This window comes from Trichoderma asperellum, chromosome 6, assembly GCF_020647865.1.
Source record: "Trichoderma asperellum chromosome 6, complete sequence".
Classification (NCBI taxonomy): Eukaryota; Fungi; Ascomycota; class Sordariomycetes; order Hypocreales; family Hypocreaceae; genus Trichoderma; species Trichoderma asperellum.
The window spans coordinates 2,883,915-2,909,924 of record NC_089420.1 but is presented as its reverse complement, the minus strand read 5'-3'; the positions used below and the strand labels follow the sequence as shown (position 1 = coordinate 2,909,924).

General features: G+C 53.0%; 7 protein-coding genes across 7 annotated transcripts; 4 read left to right on the top strand and 3 right to left on the bottom strand.

Moving 5' to 3' along the window:
• Nucleotides 1–2,982: 2,982 nt before the first annotated feature.
• Nucleotides 2,983–4,245, top strand: CDC42 (Rho GTPase; the record flags this gene model as incomplete). Its single annotated transcript, XM_024904039.2, has 4 exons — nucleotides 2,983–3,002; nucleotides 3,315–3,434; nucleotides 3,697–4,075; nucleotides 4,180–4,245. The coding sequence occupies 4 exons, from the start codon at nucleotides 2,983–2,985 to the stop codon at nucleotides 4,243–4,245; spliced, it is 585 nt and encodes a 194-aa protein (XP_024756184.1).
• Nucleotides 4,246–5,660: 1,415 nt separating this feature from the next.
• TrAFT101_010389 (uncharacterized protein) lies at nucleotides 5,661–7,538 on the top strand. Its single transcript, XM_024911088.2, has 4 exons — nucleotides 5,661–5,889; nucleotides 5,972–6,098; nucleotides 6,187–6,516; nucleotides 6,602–7,538. The coding sequence occupies exons 1-4, from the start codon at nucleotides 5,767–5,769 to the stop codon at nucleotides 7,174–7,176; spliced, it is 1,155 nt and encodes a 384-aa protein (XP_024756183.1). The 5' UTR covers nucleotides 5,661–5,766; the 3' UTR covers nucleotides 7,177–7,538.
• Nucleotides 7,539–11,165: 3,627 nt separating this feature from the next.
• On the top strand, nucleotides 11,166–15,581 carry TrAFT101_010388 (uncharacterized protein). Its single transcript, XM_024907053.2, has one exon. The coding sequence runs from the start codon at nucleotides 12,438–12,440 to the stop codon at nucleotides 14,796–14,798; it is 2,361 nt and encodes a 786-aa protein (XP_024756182.2). The 5' UTR covers nucleotides 11,166–12,437; the 3' UTR covers nucleotides 14,799–15,581.
• Nucleotides 15,582–15,628: 47 nt separating this feature from the next.
• TrAFT101_010387 (uncharacterized protein) lies at nucleotides 15,629–18,109 on the bottom strand. The gene has a single exon (XM_066128945.1). It carries the CDS (start codon nucleotides 17,525–17,527, stop codon nucleotides 15,920–15,922), a length of 1,608 nt encoding a protein of 535 aa, XP_065985071.1. The 5' UTR covers nucleotides 17,528–18,109; the 3' UTR covers nucleotides 15,629–15,919.
• A 901-nt stretch (nucleotides 18,110–19,010) lies between these two features.
• Nucleotides 19,011–19,632, bottom strand: TrAFT101_010386 (uncharacterized protein; the record flags this gene model as incomplete). Its single annotated transcript, XM_066128944.1, has 3 exons — nucleotides 19,011–19,015; nucleotides 19,102–19,216; nucleotides 19,477–19,632. 3 exons carry the CDS (start codon nucleotides 19,630–19,632, stop codon nucleotides 19,011–19,013), a joined length of 276 nt encoding a protein of 91 aa, XP_065985070.1.
• Nucleotides 19,633–19,923: 291 nt separating this feature from the next.
• On the top strand, nucleotides 19,924–23,489 carry TrAFT101_010385 (uncharacterized protein). The gene has a single exon (XM_066128943.1). It carries the CDS (start codon nucleotides 20,552–20,554, stop codon nucleotides 23,135–23,137), a length of 2,586 nt encoding a protein of 861 aa, XP_065985069.1. The 5' UTR covers nucleotides 19,924–20,551; the 3' UTR covers nucleotides 23,138–23,489.
• A 142-nt stretch (nucleotides 23,490–23,631) lies between these two features.
• On the bottom strand, nucleotides 23,632–25,851 carry TrAFT101_010384 (uncharacterized protein). The gene has a single exon (XM_024908906.2). It carries the CDS (start codon nucleotides 25,249–25,251, stop codon nucleotides 24,016–24,018), a length of 1,236 nt encoding a protein of 411 aa, XP_024756178.2. The 5' UTR covers nucleotides 25,252–25,851; the 3' UTR covers nucleotides 23,632–24,015.
• Between the last annotated feature and the right edge of the window lie 159 nt (nucleotides 25,852–26,010).

Genomic DNA, 26,010 nt, shown 5'->3' with positions numbered 1-26,010 from the left:
GTCGGATGATTGCCGCATGGTGTGTTTCGTATCGCGCTCTAGGAGATTACCTTTGTTTGATTGCCGACGCATGAGTAGATGAGCCGTACCGGGGGGGCTTCGCGAAACAAGCTTGTGGACAGCAATCGGGGAGAGGAACCGCTAGTGAGGTGGTCATTTTAATTTCAAGTACTCACACCAGCGCCAAGTTACGGAGCAGAGAGGAGGCTGTTGTTCCATTCGAAGCGGGCAGATCGAGAGAGACAGGGATGAGAAGATGAAGAAGAAAAGCCACAGCGGTGATTTCACCTGATGGTGGAAACGAGCTCGCTAGGAGGGGGGGAAAAAAAAGAAGAAGAATGTATATCTCGTTTAAGGAGGCTGCTCACGTGCACTTTTTTGAGATGCTACAGTAGGGACACGGAGTAAAAAACGAAGTCATCGTGAACAGGCAGGGTCTTGGGTAGGGAGGGCTGGTCGTGGCAGTATTAAAAATAGCATACCTCTTTGTTTGTCCTTCCTCTTTCCCTCCCCGTAAATATGAATAATGATATCGAGATGACGACGTGAGACAAAGAGATCCGCGCGGGAAGATTGATTTTTTGTTCTCGTTTCGATTTGACTTATGGTTTGTCTCCTTTCCTGCTGCTCCAAGTAGACAGCGGCTTGCATGGGCTGAAACTTTGGTTTGGCAGTAGCCGGTTTGGCAGATGGGCTTGCAAGGGGGGACGAGGCCACGCGGAAGAAGCCCCGGATGCGTGATCCCGGCGATCACCCTTTAGGACTTCTTTCTTCTTCCTTTGATTATGGTTCTTTGGGCTCTTGGCGGTTGCATCGCAATGCATCGAGTGGCGTTTAGACTGCAGCTGAAGCGTGCTAGAGCGCTGTGTGCTTGGACCTCACGTCATCAAATGCAGAGTGAAATGTGATGGTACCTGCATAGGGGGGGTGGAAGAGGTGGTGGCGGTGGTAGTAGTCATGTCGTTGGTAAATATTGCGTTGAGGGCGATTGATGTACGTCATCTTAAGCCTTTGGCGATGCTAATCAAATCAACAGGGTCTTGTATCGCTTTGTTTTGTTTGTTTGATGTTTAGGTACTCCCGCACGCAACTGGCTGCATGTTGTATCTGATACCCGCCAGGGGCTAGGGGCCTTGGGTGGCCCATCGCCGTTGGTATAGACATTTGTCTGGTAGCCAGTACCTCCGCTTGTTGCTCATCATTTTCAATGGAGATGGCGGGTGCCGGCGCAAAAAGACGAGCATAGAGCATCGGATCAGTGTGAGTATCAATCAATACTGATTTGTATGGCTACCTGGTATAATAGTATAAGAATATGAAGACATGTACAATGGCCAGCTCTGTATAATACAGCATTGAAGGCACTGCCAACAGCGAGCGAGTGCTCTGCCTCGCTGCATGTCTCCTGAATGGCCTCTTCTCTCCTGTCCGCAACAGGAAACTAGACCATCGTCAACGAACCACCGCCCAGCCTCTTTTTCTGCCTCCCTGGCCTGGTCCGCCGTTGTCACGCATTGAAGGACCCCCCCAAATTCCTGCTGCTGCTAGCCTGCTACAGTACAGCACGTATGGGCCCCCCTTCAGCCACCAGCCTGCCCGCATATAGTCACAGTACATGTAGCTACTGCACGCGTCCAGAGTGTGTTCGAGATGTGATGCCCGCACATTTTGGATGCCGACGGCAGAGTACATGCTCCGGCTCCTGCAGAGGGTACGCGAGGCTGTATTACATCCATTGCGGCAATGCGCCGTAGACGCTCCAGGTCTGATCATTTGCTGCCATGGCCATGCTGGATTTGCGGTCCGCCGCTGGAGCCGCTGCGATAAAAGGCAACAAGTCAGGCGGGATCCCCCCACCAATCACCCTGCCTGCTTCACCGAGCGCCATCACCAACCCCGTCTCTTTTCTGTGTCTCTGTGCAGAGTACGGCCGCATCTCTCTGGAGCCAATCACCGCCCTTCTCCTGATTTGATTTGTCTCTTTTGATTTTAGCTAGGCCACCAGCTGCTGCTTCTTGCCACAATTGCTCGTACACTCACTCAATGATACACGCACAAGTATAGATACTGTGCTCTACTTGCTGCTGCTGCCTGCCTAGCCTAACTCAACTGCCTTCGCACTGCTATACCGTAACCTCACTAGTAGCGCTGCCTGGAACTCCTCCATCCCTAATACTGATACTGCCCAGTTGTGCTGTGTCAGCTTCCCACTCGGTGACGGTAGCTGCGAGCAGTTCCAAGCCAAACAACGCCGGGCTCCGCTAAAAGGGCTTCCAGCACGGCCAGCATCCTCGTCGCTTGCCCCCCCGTCCCCCCCCGTCAGTCCTACGGCCAGCTCACAGCAGAGTAGCGTTGGAAGGCCTGCACCACCCGGCTAATTCAAATCACCTCTTGGTGCTACCCGTCTGGGCCTTTCAACTGCTAGCCCGTGCTGCCTGCCAACGCTACAGAGCGCCTGTACACTGCACAGCTGCTGCGGGTTGCACAAAACTGAATTTTGAGGTCTGGTGGCTCCAGCACCGCGCAGAAAGGCTTCGTCTCTCTCTCAACCCTCTTAACCCTCTTAACCGTGGCCCAGAACCCGGCCTCAGCCAACTCAACCTTTTCTTCTCTCCTCTGTCCTCGCCCTCTGCGCCGTCGATAAGCCTCGCTCTGCCTGTCGGCTCCATCCATCCTCCGCCCATTGACCTGCTTGCCCATACCCGCCCCAGACGCATCCACTCACTGGCTCATTCCAACCTATTACCTTGACTTACCGCCGCCACTACTGCTGCTACTGCTGCTACTGTCACTACGACTCTCTTGCTTCCGCCAAATTAATCTCCAAAACTCCAGAGCCTCAATTCGCAACATCCAATCTTCGCCCTCGCATCTGCTCTCCCTCCCCCGCGGCCCGCGCTGCGATAAGGCATCTTCGCCTCGATCGTATCCTCCGTCGTCAGACCTCCCTCTTCGTCCAGGAACCGCATTCGCAGCACCACCATGGTGGTCGCAACCATCAAGTACGAATCTGCAAGCCCCTCTGCCATCCTGCATTCCATCCCCCCTTTGCATCAGCTCTACCGCTCTTCTATCGCCGCCTCTGCTCAGCTTCTTCTTTTTTTTTTCTGGTCGTCTCCTTTAAGCGACGCTGCGATGTCGGCATCACAGGGCGCTTTGTTGATCCCCAAGATGTCATCGTCCCCGACACGCTGACAGGGAGGGGGGGGGGGGCGGTCAATGAAGCTGCAATGGCCCTTTTCCTCTTTCTGCAACCCCCCCATCGTCGACTGAATCTGCATTTCTTGCTCGCTAACATGGCAATTCGCTTTCAGGTGCGTTGTCGTCGGCGACGGTGCCGTCGGCAAGACATGTCTTCTCATCAGCTACACCACCAACAAATTCCCCTCGGAATACGTCCCGACTGTTTTCGACAACTATGCCGTCACCGTCATGTGAGTGGTTCTCCTAGCCAACCCATCCCCCCTTCTGAAATGGAGAGAGATCGAGAGAAAGACGGACGTTTCGATTTCGCCGATTGGACATGTTTGATTTTCAGGTGTCGCGCATTGGAGCGAGCACGGGGGAAAAACAGACAAATAAAATCCAATATCCTGCTGAGTTGAAAGACGGCCTAATCACGGCTCTTGGCGAAATCTTGTTTCCGAGTCAGTGGCCTTCATTTATGGGACTCAGTGGCTGACTTGCGCTGAATAGGATCGGCGATGAGCCCTATACCCTGGGACTGTTCGACACCGCTGGACAGGAGGATTATGACCGTCTGCGTCCTCTCTCATACCCCCAAACCGACGTTTTCCTCGTCTGCTTCAGCGTCACCTCCCCTGCATCATTCGAAAACGTTCGCGAGAAGTGGTTCCCTGAGGTTCACCACCACTGCCCTGGCGTTCCCTGCCTCATTGTTGGAACTCAGGTCGATTTGAGAGATGACCCCAGCGTCAGAGAGAAGCTTGCCAAGCAGAAGATGGCCCCCGTCCGCCGAGAGGACGGTGAGCGTATGGCGAAGGACCTCGGCGCGGTTAAATACGTCGAGTGCAGTGCGTTGACGCAGTACAAGCTCAAAGATGTGTTTGACGAGGTAGGTTGTGTTGGGAAAGAATTCTTTTCTCTTCTTTCTTTCTTTCTTTCTTTTTCTTTTTTGCCTTATTAAAACAAGCATCACCGCTAACATTCTTCTTCTAGGCCATCGTTGCTGCTTTGGAGCCACCGGCACCCAAGAAAAAATCCCATAAGTGCCTTGTTCTATAAACCACAGCCTCGGGAAATTGCTTCATAGGATATTGCCATTGTTTCACTCGGTGGTCAGTTGACCAGAAGGGATGGGTTCTGGATACATGGGACGAGGTCAATTGGAGATGAGGATGTGTGTTTGGACGGAGCGAATAGACTTGGAACTGGGCTCTATCTACCCATGATGGCTGGTTTCACTAGCAATTAGAGAGGGGGACCATTTTTGTTTTTTTTTTCTCTGGCTTTCTGGCCAAGGAAGAAATATGCCTATGGATTTTCCCTTGTGCCTGGCGATATCAAGGCATGGATTCCCTTCCACGATGGGTATGAAATGGGATGGTGGCTAGAGCTCCCTGGATGCGGTCTGCTGTGTCGCTGGCAGCCCTTGCCCGTATTTCTCCGTCATTTCTCGATTGCCTCGAGACCAGAGACCGGATCCATGTTCCTGTCTATTCTTGTTTCTCTCTATATTTTGGGCCAGGGAACTTATAAAATGCACACAGGCATGTTTCGATGGGAAAGTTTGGCGATTGGGAGTGCAGTTAAATTGACCGGACCTTTTGTTATGCCATTTTTCTTTCTTACTTGTTACTTCATCTTGCTGTTGCTCTGCCGTTGAACGTGTGTCATTTGTGAAATGGTTATTTGAAGCAGAGCTTGTTTTCTTCTTCTGCCATGTTCAATATATATTCATTGGTGGGGGATAATAGGAGGTGCAAGGGATCCAAGACTTGAATAGAGTTGATAGCTAGGCTTCGGCAACCGTGGGATGATTTTCAGTCTCCCCGCGTTTTTTTTTCTCTCTCCTCAGTGACGCGTAGTATTGGCCCATCACACCAGGATGAAGTTCCTCGGTGAAGATTTGCAAGCGCAGCCCTGAGGATTTATAATGACGATATTTCCAGCTAGTATCTGCGCCTTAGTATTAGAGCTGCCAAGCGTTTGTTGAGGGGTGCTATCTAGTATCACGGTGACCTATCCAGCCAAGTCAAATGTTTTTGTCCTTCGAGAACGACGCTTCTCCCAAGATGGCAGTTCAGGTTCACTGCATTTATGTGGTATTGAAAGAGGAGGGGCTTCTCCACCAATGCTTTTTTAGATATCTGATGTTCGTTGCTGCTCTGCGAAAACGGGACGGGACGGCCCAATAGAACGGCAGAGGAGGCAAGACAACCTGGATAGCGACTTGTATATTTTATTGGCTGGGTTGAGATACGTATAGACGCTTGTTTCTGCCTATACGATGTTCTTACTCTCTATTTCTAGTTTGTCGAGATGGAGATGTGAGAATTACGTGGTACCGAAGATTGGCGGGTGGCGCTTCTTTACTAGGGAGGTAGTGTGACGTCGATGAGGAGGGTTTGGGTGTATGCTTCACATATATAAATTGGAGTGATGTGCTTTTTTCGATTTTTGAGATTGACAATTACTTAGTTCTACCATCTTATTATTCATGATTTGAAATTAGATATTATTATTATTCTTCTTCTTCTTCTTTACTCATAGCGATCAAGAAGAAGCCTAGGATAAGTGGGAGACATGAAGTCGGCTGTGCTGCTGAGCTGGCTTTTCTGGGGTAGCATGTCGGCGGGGTGCGGGCACGGCGGGAGGGAATGGACAAAAGAGGAGCTGGCTGAGCTGGAGGCGGAATGGGGCACCGATGTGAGTTTCTTTTGCTGCAGCGCAGCAATGAAATAATGGGTCTTTAACTGACTCTGTTTGAATCTTCTTCATTTGTTGTTAGTGGTCGTTTAGTGGGTTTGGGTCGTTTGCGCACTTGGACTATGTCAAGTGTTTGACAAACCCTGCCGAGAAGTTTGATATCGCCATTGTTGGAGCTCCGTTTGACACAGCTGTGAGTTACCGGCCAGGTGAGTGTTATTATTCCCCTAGGGGTAAAAAAAAAAAAAAAAAAAAAAATCAAACTTTTCAATAACTGGACAATTCAAATTGATTCAGGTGCTCGCTTTGGCCCGAGAGCTATTCGCCATGCCTCTGCCCGGCAGACGGCTTACCGCGGGTTCAACCCTCGAGCCGGCATCAACCCGTACCAGAACTGGGCCAGGATTGTCGATTGCGGCGACATTCCTATTACTCCTTTTGACAATGGCATTGCTAGAGAGCAGATGACGCAGGCGTTCAGGGAGCTTGGCAAGAGAGGGACTGTTTCAACGCTGAGCTCGAAGCCCAAGATTGTGACATTGGGTGGCGATCATAGCCTTTCGCTGCCTGCGCTGAGGGCGTTGAAGGAGATATATGGGAGACCTGTTCGGGTGCTTCACTTTGATGGTAAGTTGTTTTTACAGAGCTTGGGTAGTTAATATGTCTTGATACTTTTTTTTTTTCCGCCATTCATACTAAGAAACGAGGATAGCACATCTCGACACTTGGAATCCAGCTGGATATCCCTCCCACTGGGGCTCGACTCACTTCAACCACGGCTCCATGTTCTGGATGGCCAGCCAAGAAGGTCTTCTTTCCAACGCCACCGACTCGCCGTCTGTCCATGCCGGCCTGCGCACGCGCCTCAGCGGCGTCACGGCCTTTGACCACGAAGACGACGAGGCGCAAAACTGGATCCGCTTCTCGGCGGACGACATTGATGACATTGGCACGGCGGGCATCGTCGAGGGCATCATGAGGGTGCTGGGCACGGAGGAGCCGGTGTATCTGTCGCTGGACATTGACGTGCTGGACCCGGCGTTTGCGCCCGGGACGGGGACGCCGGAGCCGGGCGGGTGGACGACGAGGGAGCTGATTCGGATCTTGAGGGGGGTGGAAGGGCTGAATGTCGTGGGGGCGGATGTGGTGGAGGTTGCGCCGGCGTATCAGGGACGGGGGGAGGAGACGGCTTTGGCGGCGGCGCAGGCGGTTTATGAGATTGTGAGCTCGATTGTGAAGAGAGGGATGGGAGGGGAGAAGGAGGCTGGGGGGAAGGATGAGCTGTGATGTGAGTTGTGAAGTGACAAGTTGTGGCTGTTTTTGATGTTCTAGGGGGAAGATGAGGTGGGTTAGGTTGACGAAATATTTATGACTGGATGAAGTAATGGTTTCTTGTGCTTTGCTTGTTGAAAATGGAAAAGGTTTCAATGGATTGGGTTGTAGAAGATGAAAGTGGTATATATATGTATATGGGTGAATCGATGTTGTGTCTGGAGGAGGAGCAAGTTGACATGGGAGGTTTTGATACAGCGAACTAAGACTTTGAGTCCGTTTTCTGCTCTCCAGATTTGCTATATTACATTCATTTCTTAACCAAGTGTTTGTATAGTAAATACTATGTGTTCCTTAAATAGAAGCCGAGTTTACCACCCCATCGTTTGAAGCGGAGAATAGACCAGACATGATGCTGATCTCTACAAGTAAGTACCTACCTATCGCTATTGCTATTGCCCGTAGGTATTATGCGTCCAGCGGCACTAAAGATACGGAACTACGCATTGACCAATGTCAGTTGGATTGTCTCCTTTTTCTCTCTGACCTAAAACCGCCAACTAATGGATAGTTTAATGACGCTTGTTTAGTTCTCGTTTGCTAGTTTTCCTCTAGCTGTAGCTTTCTTTTTCTCTCGTACGCTTCGAATTCTAGCGAGCAAGCCACAACATTACTCGGTCACCGAAACGAGCCTGCAATTGTGGAAATTGACGGCGCCGAGTAATCCTTTAGGCATACAGTGCCAAGTATGTATCCCCAGGCTCGATATCTTGGCTTCAAAGAACTTGGGTGGAGGGGCCCTAATCGCATTCGTTACTGATCGAGAATGTGTTTTGTGGCATGGCTACAGAGTTCGAGTTTTTGAGTGCTGCTCGCCTCATGATTCGTGAACAGCACATCAGTATGAGCACCTCTGCTTTTAACAATGCCGATCAATATCGATCAATGCTTGAGGAAGTCAATCATCTACTGCAAGTGATTCCGCCCCCCGCATACATAACATTATATTGCAGGGTTATTTTTTCATCTTTGCTGCCTTTTCTCACGCATCGTCAAGATCAATGCGACCTGCGTGTGTTCTTCCCGCATTGGCGTCGGGCGGTTATGCAAGGTACCAGAAGAGACGGCCACGATAATGCGGAGTTGCGAGAGCCCTGCCTGGAAACGGTTAAAGCCCTGTGCTGCAAGAGCGCTTTATTTTTAGAGAGCAAAGCTCTCGAAAAAAAAAAAAAAAAAAAAAAAAAAAAACAGCAGAATTACTCCAAAATTGCCACATGCTACTCGACGCCTCCTTAAGTTTAGGGCTAAGATGATGGCTGGGAATCGCTTATTGTCGTACGAAGAGCTGCGGCTCAGGTAGATTTTCTCCGCGGCCAAGATGATGATTTGGCAAGTATTGAGCAGCCTTGGTACAAGTAGATGCAAGTAATATTAGCATGTGTTATAAGAGCAAGCAGCGGCATCACACAGCCACGACCCCCTTCCGATCTAGCCGTCATGCCATTGAGCTTGTCTGGTGGTAGGTATTCTGGGGGTGCTTCGTTTCACCCATGGCTCAGAGGCCTGCTCATGGCAATGCCCACAGCAGACTCCGCACGATGGGTGGCGGCACCACTTGCGTTGTATTATTGTTGGAGAAATGAGGGTCTTGGTACCAGTATTTGCTTTCACGCAGCGTAATCGCGCCGGGGCCGTTGCTATTATTGCATCTCGCCTGGCTGCTTTCGTTGAAGCCACTTTGCTCGCTCACAAGTGTCGTGGCTGTCTCGTCTCGTTGTTGGCTCTGGGCCCCCCGTTTGCATGCATCGTTGGTCCCCGTCTGGCTGTATTAAACTGTAAAATGAAAATACGAGCCACGAGCTACGAGGGAAATGAACTCTAGTCGACCCGTGGTTGCAACTGCATCAACGGCAATGCGTGTAGCCAGCGTGGACTGGACCCTGTGCCCAAGACTTCCCGCCGCCGCTGGAGCTGGGGCGGCGGCGCATTCCGAGCTCGTCAATGCAAAATGCAACATCACGCAGCGGCAGATGACTGTCCATCGAAGCTACAAGGAGGGAGGCACCGTGCTGCATCCCACTATTGCCACTAGTAGCGCTTTGTAATTAGCAAGAATAGAATATACCTGCTTGTGCTTGTAGGTGCTATGCGCTGCTGCACCACCACCACCGCCGCCGCCGCCACGAGACAAGCCTCTACAGGCACGCGGGGCTAGGCGCAGTGAATAAGATGACAATGGGGTTGTCCTGCATGAGGCGGCGAAATTGTACACGGCAGAATCGCTAGGACGCGGTCGAGATGGAGAAGCCCAGCGAACCGCGCAAGCCATGGCTGCACCTAGGATTCTTAGCACGGCCAAGTACCGCTACTGCTGGAGGCGTGGCGGTGAGAATTGCGGCTGGGCGGCTCAGGCCAGGCCCAATCTCCTCCTTTTGCGTGGGAGCAGAGCTGCGTGTATATCTGGCTTCATGTGCATATTTGATTTTACAGCACTCGTGGCTTCACTGGCTCCTCGTGAGTTTAGTTTGATAGCGTCCGGTATCCTTGATGCGTGCTTTGCTCTCAGCCCACGCCTCTGACATGTGAAGACTTGCTTTAGAGTTTGCACAGCTTACACCACCAATATGCAGGGCAGCACATGAGCCTGCTTCCTGCAATTTTGATCCCATTTATGCCGTGTGTTGCCAGCTTTGACGTGGACAGCAGAGCGCCAGGAGGCGGTCCTTCAATGGTTCTTTGACCCCGTCTGACAGCGAGTTATGGATCCCCCTCTCCGTGTCTTTTCTGTGCAGCATGTACGAGTACCTGCTTGCTGTGTGCTCTAACCCAGTACGGAGGCCGCATCCGTCTAATCCCAGCGCGGCCAGCCAATCCCACGGCGCGATCGTGAACCTTTTTCCAAACTGGCAAATCGGCCTTCGGAAAGATGCGCTGCTGCTGAGCCGCTACTACAGTACTTACTGCTGTATCGAGGGGGAAAGCCTTGCGCCTATTCTATTGCCTGCTGCAGTACGGAGTACTAGGCACTACTACTAAGGCAGATACTGACTACATGCGCAGGGCATTCAAGCACTGCTTACGAGTAATTGTCTGTGCTGCCCGTATTCTCGTGTGTAATAAGTGCCATGCAAGGTATATACCGGTATCTTGCTTGCTTCGTATTAGGCGAGGCGTCGGCTGCCCCAAATGTCTTCAACATTCGACGAGCAAAAAGAAAAGAGAGGGACAAAAAAAAAAGGATAAAGATGTATAGGGAAAAAAAAGGGCCACATTCCCGCAAAGCTCCACTGCGCTAAAGTGTAAAAGGAAACGCTTCTCTGGAAAAGGGCAGGGTACCGCTACAGCTGTTTCACTATGGATAGATACATGAGGAGCGCGTGCTTCCCCCCCAAAGAAAAAAAGCTCAAGGTTCGACAAAGCCTCCTGCCCCCCCTGTCAGATGGACTCTGCACGCCACTGCAACCCCTAAACCGCGCGCCAGTGGCTCTCCTCAGTGGCTCGTTAGCGCTACTAGGCGGTGGTGCAGCTGCAAACCCCTGCGCCGGGTCATTAAACTGCCACCGCAGCCAATTCCATCCCCGTCCCGTTTGGGCAACTGTCCATCTCAATCATAAAGGTCTGGCCCCGGAGAAGCAGCATTGCGCCAAGTAGCGGGTACAAGGGAGGGTACCTGAGCTGCTTGCCGTTGGCAGGCTCCATTTGCTGTTTGCACCACGCCCGTATGCTGTGGCCAGGGCATCGATAATACCTAGTATTTGCGACTCTTTTCTTCCTCTTCTTTGTTTCTTTCTTTTTAAACATGAGTAAACACCTTGTGTGTCTGCTAATATAGCTGCCATGTGTAGCCTTTTTTCCCCCTTCGTATTCTAGCTCCTTCTGCTGTAGCCGCAGCCAGCTGCTCCTATACCTGCTGTATTACAGCGCTGCTTCCACTGTAGCTGCAGAGCACCGCTCGTACCCCTTTGTACCCGGTACTCCCACGGGTACAGGTACAGGGAAACCGGTCACCACCTAAACCAAACCAATCCAAATCCAATCCAACCCCCTGGTCTTCTCTTCTCGTCCGCTTCTCTCTTTCGCTTCCTCTCCTGTCTGTCCCTCCACTCGCTTTTGCTCCTCGTCCGCCTCCTACCTTCGTCCTTGTACGAGCTTCTGCCCGGCCCTCTTTTCTCCTAGACCTTTCAGGGTTTCTTCTAGTTTATCTTCTCCCCTTGCGGCCCCTTGCTCGCGTTGCGCTCTGCCAGAAAAATACCCGCTGGTCCTACGAGCACGCCTCGCCTTTGGCCCGTTATTTCTGTTCATCCCTTATTGCTCTTTTCTCTTCATTTGCTCCATCGTTTCTCTCTCTTCTCTCTCTTCTCTTGCTGCTCCTCTTGTTATTCTTTTTTTATCCCCCGGCCCCCCGACTGAGCTTTCGTCCTACAAGTCAACTGCGCCAGGCCCTAGACTGTTCGCAACCTCGACCCGTGTCGTTTTCCCTAGCTGGATCGACTGGAGCGTCTTTGAAGCCAGCAGCCTCAATCGCAGTGTTGGGAAGCCAATTGGGCCCTGGCCTGTTCGCCAAAGCTCGCCGTCAACTCTGCGGCAGACTGCCCGTCTCTCGTCGACTTGGAACCGCCGCCTCGACCGTTTGGCCACGTTCATTCTGCTCATATTTCTTACTAATATTATTGCTCGACTAATCCGCTTCTTCGCATATCGAGGACTTCGCCTCCCCTGCGGCCTTCTCTATTCGTCCCTCCAGCCTTTGCTACCCTCGCTCACCGACACTCTTCGATTATACCCGTACCTGCTTTATCCAGTTATCGGTTCTTTTCGTTACGCCGAACGGCCCGTCAATTTCGCAGCTTACGGCCCGTCTTTATGTTGTTAGGAGCTTGCATATTATTGCCTTTTTAATATTTGCAATTCTTGGAAATTGGACATTCTCGACTCTCAGTTCATAATCTGCTTCGATAAAAAAAAAACAAACGGACGCTTTTGCATACATACCCCCTGTCCATTCGCGGCCCCCCCCTTTTTATAGTACAGCGATTTGATCTGTGGTGGACCTCACGACCTAATTCGTCCAAGAGACTCGTTGCATCTTCTTTTTGGACAAGGTCGATTTTTCACAGCAACTCAGCAATCCAACGTTCCGTGACCAATCCGGTTGCTCGAATCTCTCTCATCCGTCTCCTGTTTTCGTGCCTTGTCCGGGCACGCTGAAATCTCTCAAAACGGCTGTTCTTGGTCACGCTGGGCGGGACTCCCTTGTCCCCCCTCACCTTCTCGGGATGCAGGAACTCAACGGATCTGCTGGCCAGGGAGCACCCAACGGTACCAACGGTACGCGCTTTGGTCATGCTTCCAAGCCTTCCAACAGCGATACTGGCTTTTCGCATGGGGCCTTCACCTCCAACGTCTCGGGCTTTGCTGACCGTCACCCTCGTCGCGCAAACATTCCCTCGCTCAACACTCAGAACATGAGCCAGAACCAGGCGAATGGCCACGATATGACCCCAGGCACGGCTTTTGACATGCAGTTCACGCCTCTGCTCCCCTCGCAGCTGCTCCTCGGTAGCCCCTTCCAGCCCGGAAGCCCAGCCGCCTTTGGCAGCCCTCAGTTTCAGGGCCTGTCTGCTTTCCAACAGACTCAGCACCAGCAGTCCAACGGCCAGCAGCACAATGGCGGCATTTCGAGCCCTGTGCAGGGCAACATGTCTCCCCAGACTTACCAGGCTCTAGTGTCTCCTTCGACTTACGGAGCGCCCTCATTCTTCCCTCCCCAGTCGCCTACTGGAGCTTACGGTATGCAGAGCCCGATTCAGCCTACGTCTCCCGTTTCCATGGGCGCTGGCGTGGTGACTGGCACTAGCCGAACCGTCTATCTCGGCAACATTCCTCCGGACACCAGCGCTGAGGAGATCCTGGGCCATGTTAGAAGTGGTCAGATTGAGTCCGTCCGCCTGCTGCCCGACAAGAACTGCGCCTTCATCTCTTTCCTGGATGCTAGCTCCGCCACCCACTTCCACTCTGATGCCATACTGAAGAAGCTGTGTATCAAGGGTCAAGATATCAAGGTTGGCTGGGGCAAGCCGTCCCAGGTCCCCACGTCCGTCGCGCTCGCTGTCCAGCAGTCTGGCGCGTCCCGAAACGTCTACCTGGGCAACCTGCCTGAGGAGGTCTCCGACGAGGAACTGCGCGAAGACCTTGCCAAGTTTGGTGCCATTGACACCATAAAGATTGTTCGCGAGAAGAACATTGCTTTCGTTCACTACCTGTCCATTGCCAACGCGATCAAGGCTGTGACCCAGTTGCCTCAGGAGGCCAAGTGGCAGGCCCCCCGTCGTGTGTATTACGGCAAGGATAGATGCGCCTACGTCTCAAAAACTCAGCAGCAAAACGCCGCCCAGTATTTGGGAATCGCCCCTGGCTATGCGCACATGCTTACCGGTGCCGACCGCGACCTCATCTCCAATGCCCTCGCTCAGCAGTCCGTGGCTGCGGCCGCTGTCGCCACAAGCGCTGGCGGAATGAACAACCTGGGCAATCGAACCATCTACCTCGGCAACATCCACCCGGAAACTACGATTGAGGAGATTTGCAACGTCGTCCGAGGCGGTCTGTTGCACCACATCCGCTACATCCCAGACAAGCACATCTGCTTTGTGACCTTTATTGACCCCACAGCTGCCGCGTCATTCTATGCCCTCAGCAACCTGCAGGGTCTGATGATTCACAACCGAAGACTCAAGATTGGCTGGGGCAAGCATTCTGGTGCCCTGCCACCTGCTATTGCTCTCGCTGTTAGCGGTGGAGCTTCGCGTAACGTCTACATTGGTAACCTGGATGAGACTTGGACGGAGGAGCGACTGCGCCAGGACTTTACCGAGTACGGTGAGATTGAGCTGGTCAACGCTCTCCGCGAGAAGAGCTGCGCCTTTGTCAACTTCACCAACATCGCAAACGCCATCAAGGCCATCGAGGCCATCCGCGGCAAGGAGGAGTACAAAAAGTTCAAGGTCAACTTTGGAAAGGATCGATGCGGCAACGCCCCTCGCCAGGCCCAGCAGAGCTCATCTCCTCGTGGTGATGGCGTCTCGTCGCCGCCTCCCAACGGCTCACAGAACAGCAACTCGCCATCCAACGGAAACACACCACAGCCGGCGGCAGCTCTGTTCAATGCTTCAAACAATCCGCTGACGATGTACCTGAGCCACATGCAACAGCAGGCTCACCAGCAGCAACAGCAACAGCAGCAGATGTCGGTACAGCAAAACATTCTGTTCAACACTGCCCAGTCGAATGATTTGTCACTAGACGTCCCTCAACAGGGCCCTATTGGCGGACACGGACAGTCTGCTAGCATTTCCAATGGATATTCCATGAACGGTGGCATGTCCAATGCCACTACTATCGGCGGTCTGCTTGCCCCCGGCAACGGTCGTGGCCAGCACAGCCGCGCCGTCAGTCTCCCGGTCCTTGCGCCTGGATTCGAGAACGGAGGCATCAGCCCTTCGGAGAGCAACGGCAGCCACGGCGAGAGGCGTGGTCACCAGTACCAGGCCAGCTACGGTGGTATGGGAGCCTCTGGCTTTGGCCTGGCTATCCAGGGAGGCCTGAATGGCTGGGTGGAAGAGGAAGTGGCCAACTAAATCTAGGCCAAATTGACGAATAGTAGATAGTCCCTTGCTAGGGGACTTCTCAATGCATATGAACAGAGTGGGGTTACGGGGATGGATTTACCTAATTTGTTGTAATTGGCTTTGGGAGTCTTCTGCCTTGTCCTTAAATCTTTGTTTTATGGATTCCTCATTCCCATGTTTCCTTTTTCTTTTTTTTTTGCATCTTTGTTCTATAACAATATTTCATAATTACTTCCTTCGGTGTACCATGTTCAAAACTTTTTTTTTTTTTAAAAAACCTTCCACTTCAAATCCCCCTGAGTTTTTAACCCCTCCCCCTCCCCTCCCCTCCCCCCAAAGCGCTGAGAAGAAAGGAAACTGCAAGATTTTTTAAGCAACCTGGCTTAACACGGAGATACATATATATATGTTCATTATCCAAGCGGCTGTTTTTTTTTATGAACAATGGCCTATCTAATAGGAAGAGAGTATGGAATGGAATTAGGCAATGATGAAAATGCTTAAGAAAACAAAAACACAAGAAATCAAACCCCCTTGAAAAGAAAAAGAAGATGAGAGCCGGGGGCATGTAATGAATGGAAACCCCCGGTGGTGGTGTTTGTTGTAGGCGGGGAGGGATACACATCTGCATGCTATGTCGTTATGGAGGTTTCCTTTTGTTAATGGGCGATCGCCTAGAGCAATTGAATAAGATGATATCATATGAAATTTTGCTTGATATACTCTGTGTGTGATGAGAGGTATAACATTGTAGATTTGTAATTGATTACAGCTGAGTGTATATAAGTATAACAAGTATAAGCATGGGGTGTCTTTTTTGTTGCAGTGATTTACGGTATTTACCATCTCATCTACCTTGTTTACACGCAGTCCTTCTTGTATAACCAAATGCTGTATATCATAGTAAACGCCATTCGCCATCTTTTTCTTTTTCAAATCAACCATCTACCTAACGAAGCCAAAGAGACGGATCTACTTTTTTTTTTTTTTCTTCTTTTTTCTTATCATCTCTCAGAATGACATTACTACTATTGGCTACTGTTATTCAAAGTCAAAGACATTAATCAAACAATACAAACTACTTCAAGCTTTATTTCATCATCATCATCATCATCATCATCAGCCACTACTTAGAACCCAGCAGGTTCCGGCTTCTGAGGAAAAGCGGGAGCCTTTGTGTTCATGCGGCACTGCTGCTTCCAGTCGCGCGGGGTGAACTTGTCGACGATGGCCTTGAAGGCGGCGAGCGTGCAGAAGGATTCGTCGCCGGCGAGGTGATTTCCAGGCAGCTTGCAGCCGGGGACGGTGACGGGCTCGTCGTTGTAGCGGAGGCGGACAAAGTAGCCCTGCATGGAAACCTTTTGCTTGTCTGTGAGGCTTGGGGTGGGGGTGCGGCCGATGGAAGGGGTAGAAGCCGTGCGGAGGAATGAGGGCCACCATGATGAAGACGAAGATGAAGATGAAGATGGCGGGGCGTTTTCAGCGTCGCGGAAGAGCTCGATGGCGATGTGACTTGTGAAAGGGGGCCAGGCTTTGTCGTTGTAGGCGCCGAGACTGGCGAGGACGCCGGCGAGGGTGGTGTCGTGACAGCCGCTGAGGCCGAATCGAAAGCCGTCGTCGTCGTCCTCGTTATCGCTCATGCGACGACTGCTGCTGCTCTTGCTCTTGCTCGTGGGCGCCTGTTCGGGCTTCGCCTGGCCGGGAGCATGTGCAAACGCCTCGTCGGGAAGCGGGACGCTACGCTCGGCGCTGCTGACCATGCGGGAGACGACATCGCCCAGCAGCGCGCCAATTGCCAGCGTGCGGTACTCCTCGCTCTCCTTGTAGCCGGCATACCACTCCTCGACGGCAATCTTGTCCATGATGGATCGGGCCTTGGGGTCGTAAAAGTCCTTGGGCAGGCGCGTGGCCGGGCCGTGGGCGAGCGTGGAGTTGACCGTGTCCATGAGGCCGCTGAGGCGGGGCTTGCCGTCGACGGCCACGCGAGGACTGTCCTCGGGCATGTATTTGCCGAGCTTCTTGGTCAGGTAGGCCATCTCGGGAGAGTCGTTCCAGCGCTCGGCGGCGCGGTTGGCAAAGGCGCGCGAGAGGGCGGCGAAGCGGCGGCAGTTGCTGTCGTTTGGGAAGAGCGTCTCGTCGGCGGGCGTGCGGGAGACGATTGTCAGCGGGGGGAAGTCTGCGGCGCGGGTGTGAGGCGGGTAGAGGCCGAGAAAGGCCTGCTGCATGGACTCGAGGGCGCGCGGGATGGGCGTCGCGCGCAGGTAGAGGAAGTCGGCGTTGTTGATGCTGGCGGGCAGGAAGCCGAGGTGGTCGACGTAGAGCTTGCGGAGGCGCGTGCCGAGGGCGTAGGTGGTCTCGCGGCCGCGGTCGGTCAGCATGCCGAAGTCGCAGATGCCGTCCAGCGTGGGCTGGTTGTCGCTGTTGGGGCCCGTGGCCGGGACTGCGGCGTCGTCGGCGCCAAAGGTCTCGAGGCGACGCCGCCACTGGACGTCGGTGAAGGTGTTGACGTCGGGGTCGGCGCCCGGCCCGGAGGGGCCCAGCACGGCAGAGCGCAGGTGGCGGACGGCATTGCAGTAGGGCCAGTGGGCGGGGAGGCCGGTGTTGGTGAAGCGGGCGTTGATGGGCGTTCGCTCGCCGTGGCGGAGGAGGATCTGGACTTGCTGGAGGTGAAGGCGAGGCGGGTAGAGCTCGAGCAGCTCGGCGTCTGAGTATGGAGGGCGGGGCTGGAGTGTCGTCATCGTGCAAGAAGAGCTTGAGGGGTTGGATGGTGGGAGGAAGTTGGTTTTCAAGATGCTTTCAGCATTGGTTGGCAGATGAGGCTGTGAAGGCTGTCTAGAGCTGTTGGAGGAGGTGAGAGAGGATTGGGAGAGAGAAACGTCGTCACTGGGAGTTGAATGCTGGCAGTGACAAGGTTTCAGCCACTAGGCAGGCGTTGATGCCAAACGATGGCAGCGAAAGTGGCCCTATTGGGTGGCGTTTTGCCGAGGCATGGGGAACAAAAGCCACGTTATTATGGGGAATTTGATATGTTAGTCAGTCTGGCATCTATAGCATATTGCAGTTGATGGCAATGAGAGAAGATTTGGTGGCTCAGCGTTTTTTGTTCTCGGGATATTAATTGGAACAGGATTCTTAGACTGTGCTCGATAGTCCATACAGTAGGGAGGCATCTTTCCTGCTCAGCCTCATCCTGATGGAGGTTGGCATTTTCACAGCCTGCTTTTGATGGATTAAAGGAGACGTAACAAAATCGCCGCAGCTTGTAAAAGCGATAGACAAACAGGCAGGGTGAGTGTGCAAGAGTGCAGTTGGCAATGGCAAGAATTGTAGGGCTGAGATATTTGCAGATGTAGTACAAGGATGCATGTAGTAGTGTTTGATATTTGGCGGCTGAATATGTCCCAAATAGGCCTGCTGCAGTGAGATGGATGGAACGCTCCGCAACACAGACATTGTTCTGAACGTAAACTGGGCCAGCATGACTATACAGCATGAGTATTCCATGGCGTGTTGATTACGTATAGATCAGTAACTGATCAAATCCTCTCTTTGTGATCTATTAGCTATATCTATGACGGGATGGATGGGGATGTCAACGGGGCTTTGCTTTATTTTGCCGTAGTTTGAGGGCGAGGAACAAAGGCAATTGTAGCATTGCTTTGTGGTAGAGGAATTTTTAGAAGGCCTGTTGAATTATAATTGGGAGAGGTACCCTTGTCTGATGTTTAAAAAGAAGAGTGGATGAATGAAGGAAGGAATGAATGAATAATGAATTCTTCAAAGTTTATGTTTCTGCTTGTTGAACACTTGGGCAGTGTGCTGCATTGCATAATCTGGCTTGATCTTGTCTTGCAGAATCTTTTCACGGCATGGAATCCGTATAGAATTAGTGTCTTTACGTATAAGCGATATCACTTTTGTTCTGCGGGTGCGTGTAAGCCTCCGCCCAACATGAATGCGGCAACAAGATTCGATGCAAATGTCCGCGGCAACAAGTTGCGATGCGAATGTCCGAGGCACCGACGCCCCCCCTCCATACAGCAGACTTCTGCCGTCAAGATGGATGCGGGCGCACCCCCATGGCTATCTCTGCAGTCGGCATTGGCCACATGGCTTCATCCGCGGGTCGGTCCCTGAACTTTGGAAGCGTGCAAAAAGTAAAAAAGAAGGGGACAAAAAGGTACCGCAGCGTAAGCAGCGTCGAGTTCATCTAGCGTCGAGTTAAGCTGCCAGCGCGGTTATAATTAGCATTGATCTTATTCTGCTTGGACCGGCAACGACCAAAAACGTGGGAAGAAAAGGAGAAACACACGTAAGCGCGCTCGCTGGGGCTGGTGATGGGCCTGCCAGAGGTGCGGAATACGGGGCAGAGGAGGAGGCTCCAGTGCCTTGCCCTCGCCGTTTGGAGCTTCTGTTCTAGCTATGTGCTGGAATCACGCATCATCTTTGGCATCTCTGCTAGACAATGGCCCGAAACCCCCATGCAGACACACGACACTGCATGGGAACTTGCGGTATATAAAGTACATAACGGTGGTGAAAAACCGGGGCGGGATCGAGTCAAGTCCGGCCAGATGCCATCAATCACATGGGAAAATGCGGATGAAGGACGGACAAGACGGGGGTTTGTCGATGCTGCTAGCACTGCTTGGACTTGGTGTACCCATACAACACATACATCACATACAACAACACTGTACCATGCACGATCGTGGCAGCAGTGGGAGAAGAGCAAAACACGGGAGGCTGGGGGCTTTTGGCGGGATCCAGCCAGACCCGTAGCGCAGTCGGCCTTGCTGCGAGTCTGTTCGTCCGCAGTGCAAGGGACGGCCCTGGCGGACATGGACGATGGCAATGAAATCATGGAATTGCGCCGGCGACGATTGCAGCCAGCTTTGGGCTTAGTGCTGGCGCATGCACGCCGCCATTCCAGGTTCCTTTGCCATGGATGCTTTACTGCAGGAGTACCAATAGGTATGTATTACAGATCCGAGGCTGCCCAACTGATGGCCCTGTCCAGATCTGACGGTATCTGAGCTGCGTTTTATGGAGAGGCGACTAGCAACCAGCTCTAGCCAGGCCCAGCTAAGCACCGCGGCGGCCAATCACGACCCGGCGTGCGACTCTATTTTTTCTTCGATCCACGGAGCTTTGGCTCGTTGGCCGCTGCTCCAGGCGTGCGCAGCGCCGGGTGGCTCGGCTTCCTCAGCCCATGCCTTGTATAATAAGGCTTTGGATCCTGTGCTCTTGGCCTTCCTCGGCCATTGTGCTTTGCTTTGCTCTGCTCTGCTCTCGTGCCGTTTCGCCCAAGCCAAGCAGAGGATCTTGGCACCCTGAAATACGCGGAACCTGAGCCACGCCTGTTCCTGTTCCTGTCCCTGTTCTTGTTTGATTTCTCACTCGCATCCGCCGTTGCATAGCTCCAGCCTACTTTCTGACGTCTGCCTGCCTTACCCGGGCTACTGGTTCGCTAGGGACAACAAACAAGCATCATTGAACCAGATCGATCTGCACCCCTTATTGGTCGATTGTCATTCACGTCATATAAACGTTCAGATAACACACACAGCCCGCGGTGCAGAGAGAGCTCTGCTGCTTTGCATTTAATCCCAGCTCTCCCAGAGGAATTGAATTTTCTCATTTTCTCATTTTTCTTTTTAATCTCCTTTTTATTTGCCAAGGTGACTCTTTAGCACATCACATCACATCCAGACTTCGGATTGCACGGAGCATATGGATCAAGACAGTCTCACACGAATACAATGAACGCCACCAAGACCGCGCCGGGGGCACCGCCGCCACCCGGCATCAACGCCGGAGACTCTGGCGAGGATGAGAATCTTTCGGATGACTCCGTGTGCCGGGACCAGGATGACGCCCAGGCCTTTCTGCAGCCTGCCATGAGCGCAGCAGCCAGCCATCTGACCTCGTTACGCACGCCCGCAACCGAAAAGGCCGCGGCACTGCAGAGGCCAGGAGGCCACGGCTACTTTGACGAGCCGCAAGTATATGGCGACGACGACGGAGATGGAGACACAACGCCGGAAGCGACAGCGCCATCGCTGCCTCAATCGACGTCTCTTCCTCTGCCGGAAACTCAACTCAATGGAAAGCCTGTTCCTACGCTGGGGCCTGCACCCATGACCTCGCCTCGACGACAAAGCCCGCCCTCTCCATGGAAATCTCAGCAGTCGACCAAGGATGGAAAGCCCTTTAGCGAAGCTCGCGGCATTCTCCATGCAGCCTTTGAGCCAACTCGCCAACGATCAAGATCAGCGGGCCAGGAGGCGCTGAAGAAGCTGCAGCAGGCATTCCCCTCGCATCTACTCCCATCGTTGCCCAAGTCGTTGCGGCCGAGCTTTGCGGATGGAAAACTGACCCATCGAAGCCGGTCTGACGCTTCCCGGCGCCGCGGCGGCCACGCCTCGGATTCTCCTCCCCGGCATGCACCTGATTCTCCGTCAAGTCCAGATGCTGCTGCCGGTGCCGCTTCTGCAGCATCAAAACCGCCGCTGCTGCGCAGGACAACGTCTGACGACAGCATGCTGTATCACAGCCTGTCTCGCGCCTCTTCTCTTGGCGACGATGATCGCTTCACCGACGTCCGCGACATGGTCAACGTCCGCTTCATGGCCATCAAGCACAGCCTGCCCGACGTGCCCAACTTCAAGATCCCCAACATTCCGGGCTTGGCTGGGCTGCAGGCCATATCCAGGAGGTCCACCATATCCCTCAATGGCATCTTTTCCAACGAGCCGGCCAATCATTCCAAGCAGAACCTCGATGCTCCCAAGGAAGCCCCCAAGGAAACTACCATTGACGACTCGGAACGTCTTGACCGTGTTTTGGACGAGCTGACGGGCGATATTGTCGTCATGGGAGGATATCGTGGCTCGATCCTGCGATCTGCCGAGCCGCCGCACCAGCAGCTCTGGGCGCCGGTCAAGCTGGGGCTCAACCTGCGAAAAGCGAACCTCGAGGTAGGCCTGGACGATGAGGACGAAGAGACGATGGAGGAGCGCATCTTCCCATCCGGCATGCTGCAGCACATTGGGCCCATTGACATCTCGCGCAAGTTCTTCAAGAAGCTGCGCTCATGCGAAAACGCGCGCTCGGGGCGTCTCCGTGTGTGGGACTACGGCTACGACTGGCGGCTCAGCCCTGCTCGATCGTCAAAGAGGCTCCTGGAGTTTCTGCGAGCCTTGCCTTCGAACCAGCTCGGCGTGCCCATCGAGTCTCGCGGCGCCATTGTCATCGCGCACAGCCTTGGCGGCCTGATTACGCGCCACGCGGTGAACCAGCAGCCGGACCTGTTTGCCGGCGTCATGTACTGCGGAACTCCCATGCGGTGCATCAACATCCTGGGGCCGATGCGCAATGGCGACGCGGTGCTGTTCAACGACAAGCTGCTCACCGCGCAGGTCAACTTCTCCATCCGCACGTCGTTTGCGTTGCTGCCAGACGATGGATTCCTCTTCCTGGACAAGTACACTGGCGAGGAATATCCCGTCGACTTCTTCAACCCGGAGAACTGGGTCAAGTATCATCTGAGCCCCTGCGTGGCACCGCCTCTGCCGCCCTACAATCAACAACCTCAACATTCGCCCCTGGCCGCCTTCTTCCCTAATGCGCTGCTGCGGCCTAGCAAATCCGACAAGAGGCGGAATTCCATGTCGGGACCCGACCCAGCCAGCAAGGACGATGCCGCTGCTAGCAACAACAATCCCCAGGGCCGCGCCTCCATGGCACCGCAGTTTGGCGGCAGCAGTGGCCGCAAACCCCAGAATCACCGCCACACCTTGAGCATCCCGCCCTCTCAAGCCCCTTACTCTCACGACAGCAACTTGCCTCCCTCTCCGCCCTCGCCGTCCATCGACCCAGCACTCTTCCGCCGCAACTACGAATATCTCACCCGCACGCTGGCATCTGTCAAGCAGTTCCGCTCAGAACTGGCGCATAATCCAGCCCACCAGGAGGCCAACGCATATCCTCCCCTGGCCGTAATCTACGGCAAGAGCATCCCCACCGTGTACGCGGCCCGGGTCAACGGCCGCGACGCCATTCCTTGCTCCGACGCGTACGACGAGCTGGTCTTTCGACCCGGCGACGGCGTGGTGCTCGCCCGGGAGAGCATGCTGCCGGAGGGATACTCCATTGCCAAGGGCGGGAGAGTGAGCACTGACAGAGGACATGTTTCGATATTGACTGATATGCCGGCTTTGGGGAAAGCTCTGGGCGCGCTGTTGAGAGGAAGGCGGAAGGGAATTGGATATGGATCGGTGACTTTGGCGCAAGCAACGACGACACCGGCATCGGCACCGGCAGCGGTGGCAGAGCAGGCTGATTGATTGAGGAGCTTCAACTCTCTCCTCTCTTGTTTTCTTTTCTTTTCTTTTTTTTTTACCTGCTCTTCTTTCGAAGCATTCAAAGTTGCATGGCGTCTGTTGACGCCGTTGAAAAGGGGGGAGGTAGATGCACATATCATCGACACATGTATAAATCTCCTATCTATCCACATATTTAGCATGGGCGTTTTCGTTTTTTTTTTTTTTTTTTTTTTTTGTATCATCTCGCACCAAATGGCATATGAAAAGGAAAGAAGAGGAGGAAATGGGCATCAAGCAGCGAAATCATGTTACATCACGTCACATCATGTCACACATCTCTCATATCTCTCATCAACCATCATATCATAAATACATACCCCTTACGTAGCATTTTTTTTTCCCATATACCCATAGTTTTGCATATATGATTGGTATTAATCGCCAATTATTTTTCCTCATTTTGAAACAGAGGAAAGGAAGAAAGAAAGAAAAAAAAAATAACAAAATTGATTTTGCTTGATAATGCTGTGAGAGTCATTTATATCCTGTGATTGCCATATATACTATATCCATTTTCCCCTTCCTTTATGCTTAGTAAAACCGCTTTCTATGCCGTTATCGGTTGGTATCATATACAAAAAAAAAAAAAAAAACCTCTTACAACAGAGAATCACTGCCCAGTATACATATAAATAGACATCGTTCCATGTCCAGCTTTTCCTCAATTGTAGTCGTGGCCGCAGTTTGTTTTCCCGTAGTAATACAATCCAAAATGAAAAAAGTCAAGCATCCAGCTTGACATTATATCTTTCCAATGCTAGTGCTTGCAAGTCAATCTTGTTAGGAAAAAAACCCCAATCCCAATCCCAAATGCTCTAAAAGCACCCAAAAAAAAGATATCATGTTGGCATATCCTTCATCTCGTAATCATAATCAACTACCGTCCCCAAATCTCTTGCCTCCAGAAAAGTCCGGCCAACTAGGTCGTCCGGAAGGTACTGCTGTTTCACTTTTCCGTCCTTGTAATTGGGCGGGTATTTATACTCTGCTCCAAAGCCCAGGTCCCGCATTAATCTCGTCGGTGCGTTTCTCAGGTGCAGCGGAACTGGCAAGCTCGCCACGCCGGGCTCTCGCAGAGCAGCAAAGGCATTGTTCAGACCGCGATATGCGCGGGTGCTCTTCGGCGCGAGGCAGAGAGCAACGGCGCAGTGGGCCAGGGGGATGCGGGCTTCGGGGAGGCCAATCTGCTGGGTGGCCGTATAGGTGGCTGTGGCAAGAGGTAGGAGAGTGTTGTCTGCTAGGCCGACATCTTCCGAGGCGATGACGACCATGCGGCGGGCAATGAACAGGGGATCTTCGCCAGACTGGATCATGCGTGCGAGATAGTATAGAGCAGCGTCCGGGTCGTTCCCTCGGACAGACTTGTGGAAGGCGGAGATTGTGTCGTAGTGTTGGTCGCCAGCGCGATCGTAGACGAGGGTCTTGGTGAGGGACTGTTTCATGGTTTCTTGCGTCATGCCCTCGCGCAGGGTGAGAGATAGAGCGAGCTCCAGAAGGTTCAGGGCTGTGCGGGCATCGCCGTCGCTGAAGCGGGCAAGATAGCTCATCATCTCGTCGTCGATGAGAGGCGAAGGGGGGTAAACCGACTCCTCCACCTTACGAGCCCGCCTCAGGATATCAACAATGTCTTCTGTGCTGAGAGATCGCAGTGTGAATGTTCGGCATCGAGAGAGCAGCGCATTGGCAACTTTGAAAGACGGATTCTCGGTCGTGGCGCCGATGAGCGTGATGGTGCCTGCTTCGACGGGCCGCAGAAAGACGTCTTGCTGGGCTTTGTTGAATCGGTGGATCTCGTCACAAAAGATGATGGTCTTGCGGCCCGTGAGTTGCAGCTCATTGGCGGCTTCCTGGAACAGCTTCTTGCATTCCTGCACGCCCGAGCTGGTGGCGTTGAGCTCGATGAAGCGGCTCCCCACCATCTGGGCAATGCACCTCGCAATTGTGGTTTTGCCAGTTCCAGAAGCTCCCCAGAGTATCATGGACGGCACGCGGTCCGATTCGATGAGCGATCGCAAGACGCCGTTGGGTCCGACGAGCTCTTGTCCACACACTTCATCCAGCGTCCTTGGCCGCATCCTCTCGGCGAGGGGGCAGCGCGATGTGTCTTGGTCTTCTTGATTGCTCGCCCATCGTCGTCTACCGCATTTGCTGCCCCGTTCCCATTCGCATCTCCGTTGATTGGCGCCGCGTCTTCCATCTTCTTGTCTTCCTGTGGGCCCTCGACAAACGTCCGCTTCTTGCCGGCCAGCGGCGGGAATGTGATGTTGCTTATGGGTGTTTGGACTTTAGGGTCCGTTATCTGCCGCTTGGGGGTGGGCGTGAAGAAGCTGGAAGCACTGCGCTTCTGAGACTGCGAGGCAGGGATCGTCGCGCCATTTGGAGCGGATGGCTGGGGCTGGGGCGGAGGTATCGGGGTGTTTTGATCGAAGATCAAGGTTGTGCAGCCGGAATCGATGTGGTCGTTGATATCGGTTGGCTTGACGGGCTTGTTGCAGATTGGGCAGGCGACTGCCATGGCCGGAGGGGGAGCACGACGAAGAAAAGAAAGAAAGCAAATATGTTTCAGCAAGAAACAAAGCAAAAAGCCCGAATAAACAAGACACGAGTGCAATTGGGCATGTAGCAGCGTCAGAAGCCAAGCTTCACCAATGGATGAGAGTGAGGGTTGAAGTCAGAGGTTCGAATTGGCTTGTGCGGTGTGTACAGCAGAGTACATGTGCCTACAGCAGCTGTTTTGGTGAGTCCAGTTTATTAGTCAGCGCCACTGCTTAATGAGAAACGCGCTTCTGGCGATCCGAGCTAGCGACGTGTTTTTAGGCCAAATTGATGATGTA

Coding starts and splice junctions, on each gene's coding strand:
- TrAFT101_010389 (XM_024911088.2), top strand. CDS start 5,767: ATGAAGTCGGCTGTGCTGCTGAGCTGGCTTTTCTGGGGTAGCATGTCG. Junction 5,890..5,971: donor AGGCGGAATGGGGCACCGAT/GTGAGTTTCTTT, acceptor ATTTGTTGTTAG/TGGTCGTTTAGTGGGTTTGG. Junction 6,099..6,186: donor AGCTGTGAGTTACCGGCCAG/GTGAGTGTTATT, acceptor AAATTGATTCAG/GTGCTCGCTTTGGCCCGAGA.
- TrAFT101_010388 (XM_024907053.2), top strand. CDS start 12,438: ATGCAGGAACTCAACGGATCTGCTGGCCAGGGAGCACCCAACGGTACC.
- TrAFT101_010387 (XM_066128945.1), bottom strand. CDS start 17,527: ATGACGACACTCCAGCCCCGCCCTCCATACTCAGACGCCGAGCTGCTC.
- TrAFT101_010385 (XM_066128943.1), top strand. CDS start 20,552: ATGAACGCCACCAAGACCGCGCCGGGGGCACCGCCGCCACCCGGCATC.
- TrAFT101_010384 (XM_024908906.2), bottom strand. CDS start 25,251: ATGCGGCCAAGGACGCTGGATGAAGTGTGTGGACAAGAGCTCGTCGGA.